Consider the following 19,883-nt stretch of genomic DNA (forward strand, 5'->3'; position numbering starts at 1 on the left):
TTAATTTCTATATCACTTACTGGCATTATTAATAAACGTTACAAATACATTCATTATCACAATTAACGCTCCACCCCATATATTTCTTAATTAATAATTAACTGACTACCCTAATATCAATGTCACTGCTCTGAATACCAGTGGAGTTCAGGGAATCCAATATTAAATTTCTATCTACCAGCCTGCCGCTTTTGTTTTCCCACTCAGGCCGTCGATTCAACTTGGCTCCAACGTTCCATTCGGTTGACCATTTTAGTTGGCTGAATGGGTGAGTGGGTGAGTGGGTGAATGGGTGAGTAGGCGTGTTTGGTCCGTACAACCAGGCACGTATAAATTTGATTTACTAATGAGGCAAGTCCGGTGATGGGGAAAACAAGGGACGAGGAGCATATGAAATTTTAAGTAGTTTTTTCGCTTGGCACTTGCGGTTTGTCTTGCGGGTGTTGGGAATTGTGGTTGCCATGCGAACCGCAGGAACGGGTTGAAGCTCCGTGTGGCGTTTGAGTGGCGATTTAAATTGGCCAAGTGGGGCTGAAAAAGATTTCGGACATGTGTCCAGGTCCAGAGTGTATCCACAAAAAAGTGAAATTAAAATGAAAACTAAAAACCAACCATGTGGGTTTTAACTTCCAAATTAGATTTCAAACAAATAAGTTCCCACCGCACAGGGTTTGCAAATAATTAATTAACTCTTTTGGTTTTTTTGTAGTTGATCTATATTTACTTTTCGCCCTTTGTTTACATTCCAAATAGTCAATTTTGTCTTGTCACACTATCTTTCGACTTAGCTTAACATATTTATTGATATTTACGCCTTATTGTGTTAGCCTAGCACAGTTTAAACTCTTTCAATTTCTTTGATCTAATTTATCTTACATCTAGCACTTTCTCTTCTAAACACCTAACTTCAGTTTTTCTTGTAGCTCTAAGCAGGACCGTTTGCCGATTTAGGCGGCGACTCAAACATAAACTTTGATAAATGTACAATCATTCATATTTATATACAACAACAAATGATATTTAGGTGTGCTTGTTTATTCTGTTTATACAATTGCCTATAGTCTATGCCACGTGTATATATTTTATATACAAGTATTCCTATGATGTTTACTTTTCATTTCCAAAATATTTTAGCTATTAAATATTTTGCTACTAAATTGTTTGAGTCTTTTTGGAGTTTCCTTAAAATAGAGTGTGTGTTTAACTGTGATGTTAGATGATGTTAATTCAGTTGACCATATTCAATGCTTGTTCGAAACGACATCGACTCCTTTCACTTCAGTTAGCATGTTTCGTGTTAATGTTTTTGAAAATATGAACACAAAAACCTAAAGATAATCTTTGATATTTCATTTCATCTGTTTTATTTCGATATAACAACGGATATGCTATGGAACCAGTAGATATGATGTTTCCTGTCGGTTAATGACATCTACTCCCAGAATTTACATTGCACTTAAATTTAGGATTATATATGCACAGCACCTTAACGAAGAGAAAACCGGCATGTTTCAGTTTTCATATTCCTAGAAAGGTCTTAAACTAACTGAAATGATGTAGGGTAAATAATACAAGCCACAAACTAAGGTAGTTACATATATTACACACTTTTCAATAAATAATCATGAATAATTCCTCCTTCTTTGAGATTGAAATTAATCTGAAAATTCCACATTCCTATCTGACATAGATCGATATTCTTGCAAAGTAAATACTTATGTCCGTTTCCGTCTTGTCGAGTCCTCGAACTTAAACGCAACTCTCGGGCACTCGCTGCGTCATGAGGCAGTCCTTAATCGCATTTATATTGATGTTATCGTCCAGATCCTGCGAGGAGTTGCACGAGGTAGTCGCTGTCGTGGTGGGTCCCACAACGCCCATCACGCTTCCAGCACTTCCCATCAAAAGACTTGAGCCGGAGTGGTGCGTCTGCTGGTGGTGCGGGTGGTGGTGGAGCTGCTGCTGCTGGTGCTGCTGATGCTGCTGCTGGTGGTGATGCCTGTTCAGGGTGGCGGTGTGGGTTGCTCCGCTTGGCACCCCACCCCCAGGTGGGTGGTGCAGCCGCCCGCTGGCGTAGGCGTTCAGAATGTAACCACCGCCGCTGCCGAGTCCCGGTGGCAATGTGCCCACTCCGCTGCTGTGCACCGGCTGCAGGTGGGCCGCCAATGTGGCCGTCGAGGATAGCGACGTGGGCGATCCGATGACCGTCCCACCCACTCCCACTCCCACTCCCATGCCCAGGCCCATGCCCATTCCCATGCCCAGCGGCTTGGCAAGGCCGCCCAGGATGCTGCTGCTGGGCGAGATTACGGTGCTGCTGCATCCACCGCCCACTGCAGCCACCGCCGCCAACAGCTGCGCCCGTTGCGCGTTGATTTGATTGTAGGTGACAGTTGCATTCACCGCATCGCCGGACAGCATCGTCGTCGTCACCTGCAAGGCAGAGAGGATGGAGACATAGATACACTCAGAAGCACAGATATAGCAAATGAATTTAAAGAAATATTTGTCATTTAAAACTACAGATCTATGAAAAAAACAAGAGAGAACGCTATAGTCGAGTTCCCCGACTATCTGATACCCGTTACTCAGCTAGTGGAAGGGAAAAGGAGAGTCTTAAACACAGTTTTTGGCGGTTTGTAGGCGTTATAGTGGGCGTGGCAAAACGTTTCTTGGCAAATCGATAGAAATTCACAAGACCAATATAAAAATGAAAAAATATCAAAACATTTTTCAAAAGTGTGGGCGTATCAGCTTTGGGCGGTTTGAGGGCGTTAGAGTGGGCGTGTCAAAAAGTTTTTTGGTAAATCGATAGAAAATTACAAGACTAATACAAAAGTGAACAAATTTCAAAACATTTTTCAAAAGTGTGGGCGTGGCAGTTTTGGGCGGTTTGTGGGCGTTAGAGTGGGCGTGGCAAAAAGATTTTTGGTAAATAGATAGAAAATTACAAGACTAATACAAAAATGAAAAAATTTCAAAACATTTTTCAAAAGTGTGGGCGTGGCAGTTTTGGGCGGTTTGTGGGCGTTAGAGTGGGCGTGGCAACATGAATCGACAAACTTGCGCTGCTTCTATGTCCCTGGAGTTTGTATGCTTAATCTCAACTTTCTAGCTTTAGTAGTTCCTGAGATCTCGACGTTCATACGGACGGACAGACGGACAGACGGACAGACGGACGGACAGACGGACATGGCCAGATCGACTCGGCTATTGATCCTGATCAAGAATATATATACTTTATATGGTCGGAAACGCTTCCTTCTGCCTGTTACATACTTTTCAACGAATCTAGTATACCCTTTTACTCTACGAGTAACGGGTATAAAAAGTTTAAATGTATACAGCATAAACTGTTTTAATCTTCAAGAAACAACTGAAGTGCAGTTTATTACCTAAGATACCTGTTAATATATAACAAATAAGTATTTCTTTTAGTGTAGCCATAGTGGAACTGAAAGTAATTCGCCTGGAAGCAATTGTGCTCTGCCACTTTAGAATTTTCCACGCGAGTGCAATTAAATTCGTATGTGTAGGGGTCAGCATAGAAAACCAAAACAAAATAAATTGTACCGCAGCAGAAAATACAAATTGCCCTTAAATTCGTGCAGGCCCCGTGTAGAAGCTAGAGTAGTATTTCCAATCGGTAATGAAGAACTAGTCGCACCGCTTCAATACTCCCAGTTGTCTAACTATCTCGCTCTCGCACACATTCGCAGGGCACGCAGACAGAATAGTATAGAGGCAAAGCCGGGAAAAGTCCCGTTTCTAGCGGTTCGCGCAAATTCCAGTGCCCGTCGACTGTACAATGCGTAGATCAGCTCGTTCATTTGGTTTTGCAATCTCGAAGTATTTAAACGTGCGAAAGATCATCATCATCTAGTGCAAAGAAGTAAAGCCACGTGGACTTTATTTAACCACGAGGGTGTTACGTATATCCCAGTTTGTGAACAAAACCAAATATTTAAGTCAGTGGAATCAGTCTATATTTACTCGCTTGCTCAGGTAAATATTTGCAGCCGTAAAGTTCGTAGGTAATTTAGTTTTTGTTTTATTGACGTAGGTCAAGGCCAGAACACGCGCTTGTCGCGGGCGCTCTCGCGCTTACATTTGTTAAATCACCCTTCTGGACCTGGCCAGCCTACCGTTCAGCGTGCAGCCACAGTTTATGGGCGCGTTCAGCGCGCAGCCACAGTGACTGTGCGTTCAGCACATTTCACGGCCAGTAACTTGATGTCGGAACAGAACAGCACCTCGGTCTAGGCAATACCGTCTGAACCACCACAGAATGAAAATCGTCGCTAGGGACTAGTCCGGATGCAGGACATCCACCAAATCTGAACCGTCTCTCGCACCGCCGCTGAAAAGCCGCATTTACCGTTTTGCTATAAGCAAGCCCGCCGTAGCGCGCACCGGCCACGTGCGGCTCATGTTTAAGGAAAGTCGTCTCCCAGAAGTAGATCGTCTTGAAGAGAGATCCGCAGAAGCTCGTCAGCCGAACCGAAGCACGTGTGTCGCAGCCACATAATTTTGAAATTACGAATACGGATGCTGCAAGAGCAGGCAATCATTAAGGACCGCCATCGATTAAAGATATAGAAAGAGAAGTCGTTTGCATTTATTAAATTTATAAACTTTAAGTCAGACCGTTTATCTTATACTAGTTATGTTCTTTTTTATATAGTTGTAAAGCGATCTGTATACCGCCGGAGTATATCCCATTTAAGAATGAATTAACTGCGCATTTACTTTGACAACGTTTTACACAGCACCTGCATCTCGATGGGCCCAGCGAATCAGCAGCGAGGATCTGTACGTAAGTGATTAAGCCGCAATATCGGCAAACGTAGCGCATATATTTTTATATTCAATTTTAAGTGGGAGTTGTAAAACCGGCGAATAAGAAAGCATGTAGGTTAATCTAACGAACTATCTTTATTTTGTTTTGGAAAACTTGTAATCGAAAAGAACACCCATGAAGGGAACATATTTAGATCGTTTTGTATTATGAATAATGGTTATTATGAATAGATAAATCCACCAATCCGGGTCTGTTGCTAGTACCGTGATGCGAATGTCAATATCCTATGAAATGAATTGAAATATAATAAAATAATTGTTAAGGGGTAACCAATGAACATACAAGAGTTATCAAGGTTGGGAGGGTATAGAATGGGGGCAACTTACACCTAAGCCACCCTATATTGCTGGTATCCGCCTCTCTAATACACTACTTTTTAGGGTCCGTCTGTTAAAGTCCGAGTATTACACCTTTTGAACCAATCATTTAGAGAACAGATAGTGCACTTAAAACTTTTCGTAGTAGAACGGGTGTAACATATAGATGAGGAGGAAGACCCACGCCATATCCGACGAGCTTTGTATCGAGCAATTGCAAGAAGTGCACGAACCCCGATCCATCTATACGCTAGAGAGCCTTCTGCGTTCTAGTGAACACCTACCTCAGGGCTACTATAGAGAATGGCGCCCAACGTGGGGCTAGATACTAAAGAAACAGTACTACAAGGACTACGAAAAATAGCGTCCACTACTTGGAGGTACTAGCCTAGCATCATTGCTCATTTTTTTATTGGTATTAATCAGATAAATTTAGTTTTCAGAAATAGTTAGAAACTACAAAAACGATTTCGCATTTGGTGTTAGCCATAAGTGTTTTAGGTTTTAGCTTTCTGGAAAAGCTTCTGCAATTCTGTCTCACGAATTGAGAAGACCGAAGCAAACTTATTCACTAGGATGACATACAAGTTTGGAATTAAGTAAGAGTACTAGACTTTCGTTTTGGGAATAGAAGGAACCGAACTTGGAATTTTGTATTTAGGAATCGCGATCCTATATCGAGTATTACGGTATGATCGACCAATGCAAACCGGTTGGTGAAAACTTTTCACGTTCGAGCGTTTTAGTGATTCTAGTATTAGGGCGTTGTACGCGTACCGAGGAATAGCAAGTCATTGGAGGAACTTCGATACTTGACCAGTACTGCGAATTCGCGTCCGAGGAAGAACATTTGTACTAGTATAAAGTAGTTAAGAGAGGATACCTAGCATGAAAAGGATTTGACAAACAACTCATTGGGAAGCCATTAACAATAGGCGTCAAGCAGAAAGAGAACCATTCGAAGACTATCAGTTCCAGATTGAAAAACTAGTTTCTCGACTGAGTACCCGTATTTCTGAAGAATCTCTAGTCCAACTCCTTATCCGACATGCGAAACCATCTCTCAGATACGAGTTGATGCATTTGCGAATAAACAGTTTAGTAAGCTTGCGAGAAGAAATACGCACTCACGAGCAATTCTGCAAGCAGAACAGACAGTCGCTAGGGCACAAGAATTTCTCAGTCCGTCCCAGTGTGTCTCAAATCGAAGAGGACCTCGAGACTACAGAGAAAGGACATGTCGCCGCTTTACAGCGCAAGCCAGCGAAATGCTGGAACTGCGAGCAGCTTGGGCATCGATTTGACGAATGTCTTGAAGCTCGCAATATCTTTTGCTACGGATGTGGAGCCAAGAACACGTTCAAGCCAAACTGTCAGAATTGTAAGCAGCCGGAAAACCGACAACGGGACGCGTCGAGCCTAGTCCACGCGTCGCGTCCGAAATATTAACGACCAACAGTAGTAAGCAGACCGATACATTCGAGAGTTCGGATCTGAACATACACACTAACCATCTCGAAAAGTCAATTTTAAACAGAACTAGAGTCCCACAGCCGTACCACATTCGAGAAGCGAATTATGCAGCAGTCAGACAACGAATTTTCGGAGACGTCAGCAGCTGTATTGTTTCTCAGAAACCCAGACGATCAACATTACGAATACAACGGTTTTGGTTGAACGTTCGACAATATAGGAAGAAGCTAGTCGCAGCCATCTTTCTTAATTCCGATAACCGTTTGTACACCGAAATTGATATTTATAACGCACGTTATACAGCTTTGCTAGATTCAGGCGCTACTATTAGTTGCATCGGTGGCAAGGCCGCTAAAGATCTTACCGGTCATCCGGAATTGCGAAAATGTTCAGGTCGCGTAAGAACAGCGAATAACACCGAGTGTCCAGTTACGGGTAGACTAGTGATCGATATCACTTACAGAAATCGCACCAAGAAAGTTGAATTTTTCGTTATACCTGACCTCAAACAAAATATCTATTTAGGTATTGATTTCTGGCGCGATTTCGGATTGCTGAGCAAGATAACAGAGGAAACAGAATCTGTTTCGGAACTCGATGTAGGAAGAGAGAATGAAGTCGTTGATAGCCCAAAAATGCATTCGTTATCGGCAGAGCAACAGATAAGACTGAAAGGCGTTATCTGCAAGCTACCTTCTTTCGAAACCGAAGGATTAGGAAGAACGCAGCTAATAGAACACTCCATCGATGTAGGTGAAGCAAAGCCTGTGAAGCAGCGACATTGGCCAATTTCACCAGCTAAAGAAAAAATGATGTTCGCAGAAATTGAGAACATGCTATCCCTAGGCGTTATAGAAGAATCCCGAAGCCCATGGAGCAGCAACTGCGTACTAGTCAAGCGGGGAGAGAAAGTTAGACTATGCTTAGATTCGCGAGAGGTGAATAAGCTGACTATTAAAGATGCTTATCCGCTTCCTCACGTTGATGGAATTCTCAGCCGGTTACCACCAGCACGTTATATCACAGGTCTAGACATGAAGCACGCATTCTGGCAAATTCCGCTGGAGGAAAAGTCAAGACAGTGCACGGCGTTTACCATACCGAATCGACCTTTGTATCAGTACAAAGTAATGCCTTTTGGTCTGTGTAACGCAGCACAAACTTTATGCAGACTAATGGATTTAGTAATACCAGCTACGTTACGTACTAGGGTGTTTGTATACCTAGACGATTTGCTAGTCCTGTCAGACGATTTCGAATCTCACATGAGCTTACTGGAAGAGATCGCTATGTATCTTCGTCAGGCTAATCTCACGATTAATATAGCGAAATCAAAATTTTGTATGACGGAAATTAAGTACTTAGGCTTTATTATTGGTCACGGTAAACTGAAGGTAGATCCAGGCAAAGTCAGTGCCATAGATACATTCCCAATACCGAACACTGTTAAGCAGCTCCGAAGATTTCTCGGGCTCGCTGGTTGGTACAGGCGTTTTGTAGACAATTATGCTTCCATCACGTTTCCCTTGACCGAACTTCTGAAGAAGAACAAGACTTTCTGTTGGAATCCGGAGGCAGAGAATGCATTTAGCCTATTAAAAGCTAAACTGACATCCTCGCCGGTATTAAGAACTCCAGACTTCGATAGGAAGTTTATTTTGTTATGTGATGCCAGTCTTTACGGACTCGGCTGTGTTTTAGCACAAGAACATGACGGAGTCGAGCTGCCAATTGCATATATGTCAGAGAAACTAAGTAAAGCGCAGCGCAATTACTCAGTCACTGAGCTGGAATGCCTAGCGGTTATTAAAGGCATTAATAAGTTTAGACCCTATATCGAAGGTCAAGACTTCTGCGTAGTTACTGATCATGCGTCGTTGCAATGGCTAATGAAACAGAAAGATCTTTCTGGACGCTTAGCCAGGTGGGCAATTCAGTTGCAGGGGTTTTCATTTAACATAAAGCACAGGAAGGGATCGCAGAACGTTGTAGCTGACGCACTTTCGAGGCGCGAAGAAGACGTCATAAGCGAACTGACTGATTCTGGCCCCATTGTCAATTTGTCATCTAACGAATTCCTATCGGAAGAGTATCTTGATCTAGTCAACCGTGTCAAAGAAAATCAGGCTAGGTTGCCCGATCTGAAAGTAATAGATAAATTCGTGTATAAAAGAACAGAGCCCTCCAGAGGAGATAGACTACAGGAAACAGAGTCTTGGAAACTCTGGATTCCGAAACTACTAACTGACCAAGTCTTAAATCGCGCACACGACTCACCGGATTCTGCTCATGTCGGAATGACTAAAATGATCGAAAAGATAAAACGGTATTTATTTTGGCCCGGAATGGTGACTCAGATTCGAGACTACGTAGCGAACTGTTCGATATGCAAAGCTACAAAGAGTCCCAATCATATTCTCAGACCGCCAATGGGTAATCCGACAACTTCAGAACGGCCATTCCAGAAACTTTACATGGACCTTTTAGGACCGTATCCCCGTTCGAAGAGCGGAAATATAGGGCTCCTAATAATAGTCGACCATAACACCAAATTCCATTTCTTGCATCCAATGCGAAAATTTACATCTGAGAAGATATGCGACTTCTTATTGAAGAATGTCTTTTCTACATTCGGCGTTCCGGAATCTATATTAACAGATAACGGGTCGCAGTTTAAGTCTGGTAATTTTAAGGCGTTCTTAACTCGATTTGGTGTGAAGCATGTGCGCACAGCTATTTACTCGCCCCAAGCCAACGCGAGCGAGCGAGTAAACCGATCCGTACTAGCGGCAATTAGAGCGTATGTCGGGTCTGATCATACTACTTGGGACAATCATATTGAGAAAATTAGCGCATCCTTGAGAGCTAGCGTACATCGGAGCACCGGATTTTCACCGTATTTCTTATGCTTTGGGCAGAATATGATAATGAATGGACAGGATTATGAACTCTTAAGGAGATTGCAGTTATTGAACAACGATACAGCATTAAAGACGCCTGATATAGTTCAGTTAGCGCGCAGGGAAGCGCGAGGCAAAATGAGAGAGACACATGCAAACAATGCGAAAGTATATGATTTGCGTAGCCGTTCAGTACGTTTGAGCGTAGGCGACACAGTATATGCCCGTAATTTTGCGCAAAGCAACGCAGCTAAAAAGTTTAGTGCCAAACTCGCTCCTGTTTTCATTAAAGCCAAAGTGTCAAAGAGAATCAGTAACATCTATTTTGAGTTAGTAGACGATTCTAGCAAGGTCTTGGGTGTTTATCACCTAAAGGATATTCGAACTTAACGCTTCGCCGAATTGCGACTGACCTTTTTCAGTTAATACTTCGTCGAGATATGACTCTTGCTGAATTAACTGTGGTGTAGGGGTCAGCATAGAAAACCAAAACAAAATAAATTGTACCGCAGCAGAAAATACAAATTGCCCTTAAATTCGTGCAGGCCCCGTGTAGAAGCTAGAGTAGTATTTCCAATCGGTAATGAAGAACTAGTCGCACCGCTTCAATACTCCCAGTTGTCTAACTATCTCGCTCTCGCACACATTCGCAGGGCACGCAGACAGAATAGTATAGAGGCAAAGCCGGGAAAAGTCCCGTTTCTAGCGGTTCGCGCAAATTCCAGTGCCCGTCGACTGTACAATGCGTAGATCAGCTCGTTCATTTGGTTTTGCAATCTCGAAGTATTTAAACGTGCGAAAGATCATCATCATCTAGTGCAAAGAAGTAAAGCCACGTGGACTTTATTTAACCACGAGGGTGTTACGTATATCCCAGTTTGTGAACAAAACCAAATATTTAAGTCAGTGGAATCAGTCTATATTTACTCGCTTGCTCAGGTAAATATTTGCAGCCGTAAAGTTCGTAGGTAATTTAGTTTTTGTTTTATTGACGTAGGTCAAGGCCAGAACACGCGCTTGTCGCGGGCGCTCTCGCGCTTACATTTGTTAAATCACCCTTCTGGACCTGGCCAGCCTACCGTTCAGCGTGCAGCCACAGTTTATGGGCGCGTTCAGCGCGCAGCCACAGTGACTGTGCGTTCAGCACATTTCACGGCCAGTAACTTGATGTCGGAACAGAACAGCACCTCGGTCTAGGCAATACCGTCTGAACCACCACAGAATGAAAATCGTCGCTAGGGACTAGTCCGGATGCAGGACATCCACCAAATCTGAACCGTCTCTCGCACCGCCGCTGAAAAGCCGCATTTACCGTTTTGCTATAAGCAAGCCCGCCGTAGCGCGCACCGGCCACGTGCGGCTCATGTTTAAGGAAAGTCGTCTCCCAGAAGTAGATCGTCTTGAAGAGAGATCCGCAGAAGCTCGTCAGCCGAACCGAAGCACGTGTGTCGCAGCCACATAATTTTGAAATTACGAATACGGATGCTGCAAGAGCAGGCAATCATTAAGGACCGCCATCGATTAAAGATATAGAAAGAGAAGTCGTTTGCATTTATTAAATTTATAAACTTTAAGTCAGACCGTTTATCTTATACTAGTTATGTTCTTTTTTATATAGTTGTAAAGCGATCTGTATACCGCCGGAGTATATCCCATTTAAGAATGAATTAACTGCGCATTTACTTTGACAACGTTTTACACAGCACCTGCATCTCGATGGGCCCAGCGAATCAGCAGCGAGGATCTGTACGTAAGTGATTAAGCCGCAATATCGGCAAACGTAGCGCATATATTTTTATATTCAATTTTAAGTGGGAGTTGTAAAACCGGCGAATAAGAAAGCATGTAGGTTAATCTAACGAACTATCTTTATTTTGTTTTGGAAAACTTGTAATCGAAAAGAACACCCATGAAGGGAACATATTTAGATCGTTTTGTATTATGAATAATGGTTATTATGAATAGATAAATCCACCAATCCGGGTCTGTTGCTAGTACCGTGATGCGAATGTCAATATCCTATGAAATGAATTGAAATATAATAAAATAATTGTTAAGGGGTAACCAATGAACATACAAGAGTTATCAAGGTTGGGAGGGTATAGAATGGGGGCAACTTACACCTAAGCCACCCTATATTGCTGGTATCCGCCTCTCTAATACACTACTTTTTAGGGTCCGTCTGTTAAAGTCCGAGTATTACACCTTTTGAACCAATCATTTAGAGAACAGATAGTGCACTTAAAACTTTTCGTAGTAGAACGGGTGTAACATATAGATGAGGAGGAAGACCCACGCCATATCCGACGAGCTTTGTATCGAGCAATTGCAAGAAGTGCACGAACCCCGATCCATCTATACGCTAGAGAGCCTTCTGCGTTCTAGTGAACACCTACCTCAGGGCTACTATATATGTTTGCCGATTCCCTGAACAATTCTCAACTTTTAAAGAAACTGAAAACCAGAAATTTGAAGCAAGAAAAACCTATAACTAAGTAATCACTTGCCTCAAAGGTGATACAAAAAATAGTTTTTCGTACAAAAACCCAATATGGGATCAAACTGATTTTGGCTTTACCACAAAGGCCACTATTTAATAAAATAGTATGGATTTCATTTGAAATCCCCTGAATGCTTAAAAACTTATTCTGCAGACACAATTGTGAATTTTAAACAACGATGTTTTGATCTGCCTCTCACTGCCACCTCCGCAATCCAATTAGCTTAAATGATTATTCCGAAAAGCTCGATTTTCGACTAGAACATCTAAAATGCCGACGACCAATACTTTGTTATTTTGCATTTTATTTTGCCGTCTGGCAAAGCGAAATGAAATTCTAATTGAAATCTCAATGCAATTTCCAGGTGGTCGGGTGAGTGGGGGAGTATTGCGAATACAGGCATGTTCGGCTGTTATGGCTCGCAATATTTAAAATTATTTAATTAACGAATTGAGTTATGCTGCGATTGCCCACTGGCCGCCATGGCCGCCCATCCAACCGCATTTTAAGCCTGCCTGGAATGGTAATTTAAATGTAATTGAAATCTGCGCAGCAAATCCCATTTACAGAATGAAACAAAAATTCCCTTTCAGCCCGACTACGCTACGTATCCGATTTGGGCTCGCAATCGGATACTTTGTTATCTGGTTCCGAATGCAATGCGGCACGGAGTGGGTGGAAAAAAACCGCAGAGTTGGCTGATTTGCCGGCTACTTCTGTTTTGGCATTTTTCTGCATTGCAAATTGGTTCGCACCCAGCCCCCGCTGGGGCATCGGTTTTTCGGGCTAATGTTTTTGGCCAGATTAGTGATATATATACATATATTCGCGGACTGGCAGTCAATTGGTCATGGCCGATGCATATGGCCGTTTCCCGGCTCTAATCTCGTTCGCACAGCTTATGGTAATGGCTTTCTGGGATCTCGACCGTTGTCAGCGCATAAAGGAGATATATGCATATACACATATACACAAATACACATTTATACATTTATATTTGAATATTCATATGTGCGATGTTCAGAGGAGCGGGGCTGGGTTATAAATAAATTCTAATTGCGAACTTAATGAAATGAAAACAAATGTGTTTTGGCCGACACTCTAATCTCGAATGAATGGTGGGTAAAAAAAATGTGGGAAAAAGTAAAATAAAGTCAACGTGGTAATAAAATTTATTATACAAAAACCAATTGGCATGGTCGGCTTTTAATTTTTGGGCGAATAATTTACTAAAAGATTCAAGACCTATTCGAAATCTATTTACTGAATTAAATGAACTTTTTGCATTTCAACTGCAATGCATTTAACTCGATTGAAATCCCGTTTATATTTCCTGAGCGGGATTGCTTGTGTGCAGCTTGCTTTCTTAAAAAGAAATTCCAGGTGCATCGCACACTTCAGCACACCTGTTGCCACTCTAAGAGCCCCGCCATCCATCAGTTGAAAAAACAAGCTAAAAAATTGCAATAGCTCAGGCACTTCTCCACGGATTTGGCCATCCGACGCAAAGTTTCGTGCTCAATACAAATGCAGAGCAAAAATTGATTGATTACGGCCCTCTGAACATGATATATTGTGTTTTAAAAATCTCACAATTACCTCACAGCCCTGACTGGTAGGTTGTAGCCTGTAACGTAGCTGCACGTTATCCCCCGATTTAGCCAATGGATTTTTATTTATAACCTGAGTGGCAGTGCTAAGAGTGGGAATTTCGAAGGAGCCGTGACAGTTTAAAAGCTTTTTTTAATACAGTCGGGGGTGTTTTGGGAGCCCTAGATGAAGGGCCAACTCACTGCCGTTTTGCTGGTTGCCAGTTGCCAGTTGCCGGTTACTCGGGATTCTGTTTAGCAATTTGACAATTTGAGTAGTTGATTGCTTTCAGTGCACCGCCCAGATTGCCAGGACAAAGGACATCGGGACATCGGGACCACGAAGTCTGGGTAATAGAAGCCCAGTTAATACGAACCGCAACTGACAACTGACAGACGTTAAACGCTCCAACTGGGCTGGCTCGGATTGGATTCAAGAGCCATCTGGACTACCTTTCTGCTCCGAAAGGCACTCACAGCCAGACTGTTTGCAACAAAACTTGCCAAATCAAATTGCATTACGGAGAATAAAGCAAAGCACAAACGGCAAAAGAGTTTGTCTAACTTTCATTTGCAGTTGCCTGTCCCACAAGATTGAATGCGCCAAAGGTGTCACGTTTTCATTATTTCACAATTCATCACTAGTGATGAGATCCTGGTGCGATTTTTCGTGTAAAATCACTACTATCTACTGAAAGATTTGGTGGGTTTTCTTAATGGCTTAAACTACCTCTAGTTATATATTAGCGTATTAAAAAAAATATAAATAGAAAAATAGATTATGCCCTCCTTTAAATTTGGGAAAATACCTTTCCAATTGGATCTCATTAAAATAGTAATTCATAAAATATATTCTATACTAATTAAGTTAGTTTGCTATAAGATTGTGTGAGTTATTCAATTACAGGTTTACCATATAAATAACTGGTTTTGACCTGGTTTATTGCCCCCGGAAATGGAATTACCCAGTGGAACAATCGCCTGTTTGAGTACTTACATTGCCATTCGGTGACCACTTGGACGCCCCGCCTCCTGCGGCCGCAGTACCAGATGCAAACTGATGGCCATCCGTGGCGGATGCCGACGATGTGGCTCCTCCCGGTCCTGCCATCGCTGACGCGGCCACGTTGGCGTTGGCCACCACCGCCGTGGAGGTGCTGCTCCCGGTGGCGGTGCCGGCGGTGGTGCTGCCCACGTTGGAGGCATTGCTGCCACTGCTGCCGGCGCTGCTGCCGCCGACTGCTTGATTGAAATTTATTGATGAGCAGCCACGTTGCGGGGTCGTCGTGTCCATGTGTTAGATAGGCGGGTACCGTCGTTAAAAATATTTACGATTAAAAGAAAATTGCATTGGTTGATTGGATTGGATTGTATTGGATCGGTTGATTTCAGTTCAGTTCAGTTCGATGTGGGTTGGATCGGTCGTATTGTTGTTGTGTTGATGAGATTGATTATGATTGCGGGTCGCCAAAGAACAACGGAGAACGGAGCCGGATGTGCAGATAGCGTATTGCCATTGCGATTGCGGGTCACATGAAAGTAAATGTCGGAAAAGTGGCCATAAAATTTGATTAAAGTTTAATGCTCGAAGTGCACACTATAAAAAAGCTGCTTTATTCTCTGTTACTTCGGCGGACACTTGACTCGCGCGGGGTGACATTAAAAAGCAAACCGAAATTGAGCTATACGCGCAAGTGACTCCTACTTGCCCTACACTGCACAAAATGACGAAATAACAGCTTAATTTTGAAAATTATTTGTTAAATTGTTAACATACAAAATAACTATAACATATAGTAGTTATAACTTATAACCCCAAAGAATTACTATCTGCCTTCATAAATAATATTGTATCATTGCCACAAGCTCCGCACAAGTTGAGTGCCCCCAAAGTGTCAGAAACTGTTTATAATCTTACCGTATTGCGATGGTATTACGTCCGGATCACGTTCGTCCTCAACCAAATCCTCCGATGATTTCGTTTTTATGTCCGTGTGCTGCCACCGCGGCTTCTCCAAGTTTCCGCCCTACGAGAAAATAATACGTACATTAATTGCTCGATAGCCGTCGTGGAATGTGGATGCAGCTGATGGATGGGGAATGGTTGGTGAATGGTAAATGGTGAATGGTGAGTGCTGAATGGTAGGTGCAAAGTGGTAAATCCTTCCCATAACTCCGAAACGTACCTTGAAGACATCGCTGGGCTGGGCGGTTACTCCGGCGGCGGTGGCCTTGCTGCCATGATGACGATTCCGGCGCAAATTGTGCACAAATGTCACCACGAATATTCGTATCGCGATGGCCAGACCAATAATTATGATGGTCAGGACACTGCCGACAATCACCGGGGACAATGTCAGAGTTACATCGTCGTCTGTTTGTTGGAAATCGCGTAATTACAGGTTGACAATCGTCGTTCATAAATCATCATCGGTTTTAGATAGATTCCCATCACAGCAGTCCCACGTATATCAAATTGATTGGCGATGGGATGGGATGTGGTAGTTAAGGCGTTGGATTCCACCGACGAGCAGAACGTTAAATTTGTCGACATGTGACGGTTTTATTTTTAGACAAGCAAAAGAACAGAGTGTACATGTATTCCGTGAGTATATGTGAGTGATAAAAAGAAGGGGGACGTTAACTTTTAACCAATTGGTTAGGCAGTGGGCAAATCCCTACGTAAATCTGTATTTTTATTGGAGCGCAGACAAAATGGCTATGCTGGGTAATGTTAATTGATATTTTCAAAAAAAGGTATGCACGACTTCTTCTGTTCTGTCTTCTGTTCTGCAGGATCAGCCCTTGTTAAAAAGTAATTTTACACATGTCTCACGCCATCGCACGAGGGCAGCAGGGAATGTGTCCTTCAGGAAGGCATGTTGATTGGAGTAAGTACTGCAGATGACTGGCGGAGGAGCCCACCTGTCAGGTGTCACAGGCAGAGGAACTGAGGGGTTGGGTGTGGAGACGGAAACGAGGCCTATTGCCTGTATGGGATTAATGCAGGCAGGGAAATCAGGAAATCAGAATATCTCTGGCTATGCCAAAGAAGCCGATATAATGCTCTGCACCCAGTGTCCGTCAGATGCGAGTTGCTCACTTGTCAAAAGCATAAACCCGCCCACGTTCAATCTCCAATGCCACAGTTTGCCAGCCTTGCCATCCTGGCCAGCCCTTCCAGCATTCTTGCATCATCCATCAATCAGGGCCAAATGTGCTGTTCGTTTTTCGGTGGCGCCATCTGGCTGCTGGTAGTGCCACTCACCTGTCTTGTAAGCTGTTGAGCCAATTATGAAATCGGGCAGCAGATAAGCGGCACTGCGGCCCTTCTGGTTGTACGAGTAGATGCGCAGCCGCAGCGAATTATTCTCCTGGACCATCATCGAGGTGAGCGTGTCCAGGTTCTCCAGCGAAAATAGTGCCTCCTCGGGATTGCTCAAATTGAATCTGCGAAGATGGATCGGGCGGACAAAGGGTTGGTTATTGGCCGGAGGGGCTCGATATGATTGCGAATTAAATCAAACGAAATGGCCAGGAAATCAACGGCATTAAGCCCTTAATCAAATGCTACAGTGTGTGTGTGTGTCTGAGTAAAATCCAATGCCGCAAATACTTTTTGGCAGCCCTTTTCTTTTGGCATTTTTACGGGTTTTTCGCTGGCATGTTTTCCAAACCCCAAGCACTTTTGCACACCCCCCTCCAAAACCCCAGCCCTCATAAGATATGCGCTCTTTCCAATCATGACCTCAATTTGAATTTGATGCCTCTGCCAACGAATGCGGCTTTGACTTGTCTACCCTTCGATCCCCGGCAATCCTTTCCTCGAAAGAGTTCTGAAATATTAGGGTTCGATGTCTATATATATTTCTGCTAAACATTTTAACATTGATGACGATGTTTGCTGCGTTTGTTGTTTTTTTTTTTTCACTGCCCAATGTGGGCTTCAATTTCCTTTCAATTCGTTTTTTGACGATGTCTTTGTTTTTAATAAGAATGTTTATTTGCTTTGGCTGAAACCCAAAGGAAAATTTGGCATAAATTGATGGGAAAGAAAAATGAAATGGAGACATCCCTCGCATAATGTTATGTGTGCATATGAATTTCATTTCCCCATTTACCATAAACATGTATACCCATTTAATAAGCACTATGAATGCTATAGCTCGAGGACCCATTTCAGGACAAACAGCCTGCCCAGGAGCGAACTGTTTCACGCCTAATTACACACCTACATGGAGTGCCATAAGTATGTACATATCCAAGAGGTGAAAGCACTTGAAATACATTTGCCGGAACTCGAGTCCGCCCACCTCTCACCCAAACTATTATTGAATAAAATCATGCTGGTATCTGTCTTTGTGGGGTGTCAAGACCAGATATATTTCCACTTGGGGATGCGGTTGGGGGGCGCAAAGGCGTTCAGCTCAACAGGGTCATGCATGCATTATTATCAGCCCCAAGTAGAACTGGGGACTTAAGCCTATTATTCCCGAGTAGTTGTCCAGAGTTACTCGTTTGTGAGGAGAAACAATTGGCAATATTTTTAAAACAAACTAAATAGTTTACTATCTTGAGTCAAAACTCAATATATTGCGGTTCTTCTAGGCATCGAAATAGCCAAGCCAGATTGAGGCACATATGTGTTTTAACAAAGTCAAGCTTCAAAAAACAAAAATCAAAAAACCCTCACAATAAAAAAAATGATATCTAATACAAAACAAATACATGTCATAATTCTCAAAAACGCTATTAAGATTAGGGATCAGAATTATAATTGATATCCCCAACAGGTAATTTCGCATATTTTATTTGATTAAAGCTAGTGTTATTTCTACAGCAGCCCGGAGGTCGAATCCCACGCACATACATGAATGCGAAATGTGCTACACCGAAACGATATGGAGCCATTTGTTTGACATATGTTCCATATCTGGGCTCCGGGTCAAGTTGGACCGGACATAAGCGGCTTAAAATCAAGCCCCCCGAGCGGAAGTGAAAGGGGGGCGGGTGGCACTGGCTGAGGCAGAGGGGGTGTGGGTGGGAGTGGGGCGTCCTGAGCTGCTGAACTCCTGGCAGCTGTAGTTATAGTTGATTAATATGCTTACCTGGTGATGCCGGTGCGTGTTGAAAACATTTCGAGCACAAATATTTGCGGCAGGCCGCCGTCATAGCCCGGTATGCACTGAATGTCAACACTCAGTTCAGTTCTGTTGAAGACGGTACAATTGCTGACGGCATTCGGCAGGGCTGCAATCGGAACGGAGTCGCAATCGGAATGGGAATGGGATTTGCAGTCCGCACACATTCGCATCCAAAAATCAGATTTATGTTGGTCCCCGGTTACGCAGGAAATTAACAAGCAGCAACAGCATCGAGAAAAGTCAAAGCGTGGAACATGAGCATTGGTTTTGGTTTTGTTGTGTTTTTTTTTTGTTTTTTTTTTTTGGGAATTGAATCCCAATCCCCAGGCTCCCAAAATGCACAATGGTCCACAACTCTGGTTTTGTTGGTTTTCGGTATGACTGTGCCCCAGTCCGTCCGGTTTTCCGGAGGTATGGAATGCCCTCCAGCTCGGAGTACTCTGTGTTTGGCTCTGTTTGGCTGTGTTTGCAGGCGGCATTAACATGTTAAGGTCAAATTGCACGTAATGAAGCAACGGCAAACATCCCCATTGGGATAGGAAAAGCCGGCAGTTGCCACTCGGAGTGCGGAGTGGAGTACATATGGGGATTTTAGCTGACATAAGGCGGCTTTGCACGCTGTTGATTCTTTTGGCAAAGGCACGAAATATGATACCTTTTCGCGATTATCCAAAAACAAAGCCGAAGCTTAAGCTTTCCAAGAAATTCTTTTGTTTCACTTTGAGAGTTTTTTTATAGAATCTTTCATATATGCTTATAAAGAAGCTTTTTCAATTACAAATGTAAATAATATATATAACCATTTTGATTTGCAGCATGATATAAGCTTGAATCGGGTACGTTAATATATTTACTTTCTAAACTTTGTATATGTCATAATGTGGAACTGTGTGCAACCAGAGTTTGTGAACCACTGACAGAAGGGACATTCTTTCCAATGTGAAAACTTACCGGCTAGCACCACTTGGAAGAGGCAGGGATGCTGCTGGGTGCCCACCTCGTTGGAGGCCCAGCACGACAGTGTGCCATAATCCTGCGAATACATATTTATTTATTATTTAAAATGCGGCTCTTGCTTAATTGCCCGGAGCTGACTTC

The 19,883-nt window shown here is 43.0% G+C and overlaps 1 protein-coding gene across 1 annotated transcript in view; it reads right to left on the reverse strand.

Annotated features, from left to right (window-relative positions):
- Positions 1 to 692: 692 nt before the first annotated feature.
- Positions 693 to 19,883, reverse strand: part of LOC6528275 (neural cell adhesion molecule 1) — a 76,534-nt gene continuing 57,343 nt past the window's right edge. The window contains exons 14-20 of the mRNA XM_002089292.3: positions 19,737 to 19,818; positions 18,750 to 18,891; positions 16,910 to 17,091; positions 15,828 to 16,015; positions 15,560 to 15,668; positions 14,639 to 14,880; positions 693 to 2,433 (exon numbers count right to left, since the gene is read on the reverse strand). Of these exons, the coding sequence (XP_002089328.2) occupies positions 1,750 to 2,433; positions 14,639 to 14,880; positions 15,560 to 15,668; positions 15,828 to 16,015; positions 16,910 to 17,091; positions 18,750 to 18,891; positions 19,737 to 19,818 (1,629 nt within the window). The 3' untranslated portion in view covers positions 693 to 1,749. The remainder of the gene's footprint in view (positions 2,434 to 14,638; positions 14,881 to 15,559; positions 15,669 to 15,827; positions 16,016 to 16,909; positions 17,092 to 18,749; positions 18,892 to 19,736; positions 19,819 to 19,883) is intronic.

The sequence above is a fragment of the Drosophila yakuba genome, chromosome 2L, assembly GCF_016746365.2.
Source record: "Drosophila yakuba strain Tai18E2 chromosome 2L, Prin_Dyak_Tai18E2_2.1, whole genome shotgun sequence".
Lineage (NCBI taxonomy): Eukaryota > Metazoa > Arthropoda > Insecta > Diptera > Drosophilidae > Drosophila > Drosophila yakuba.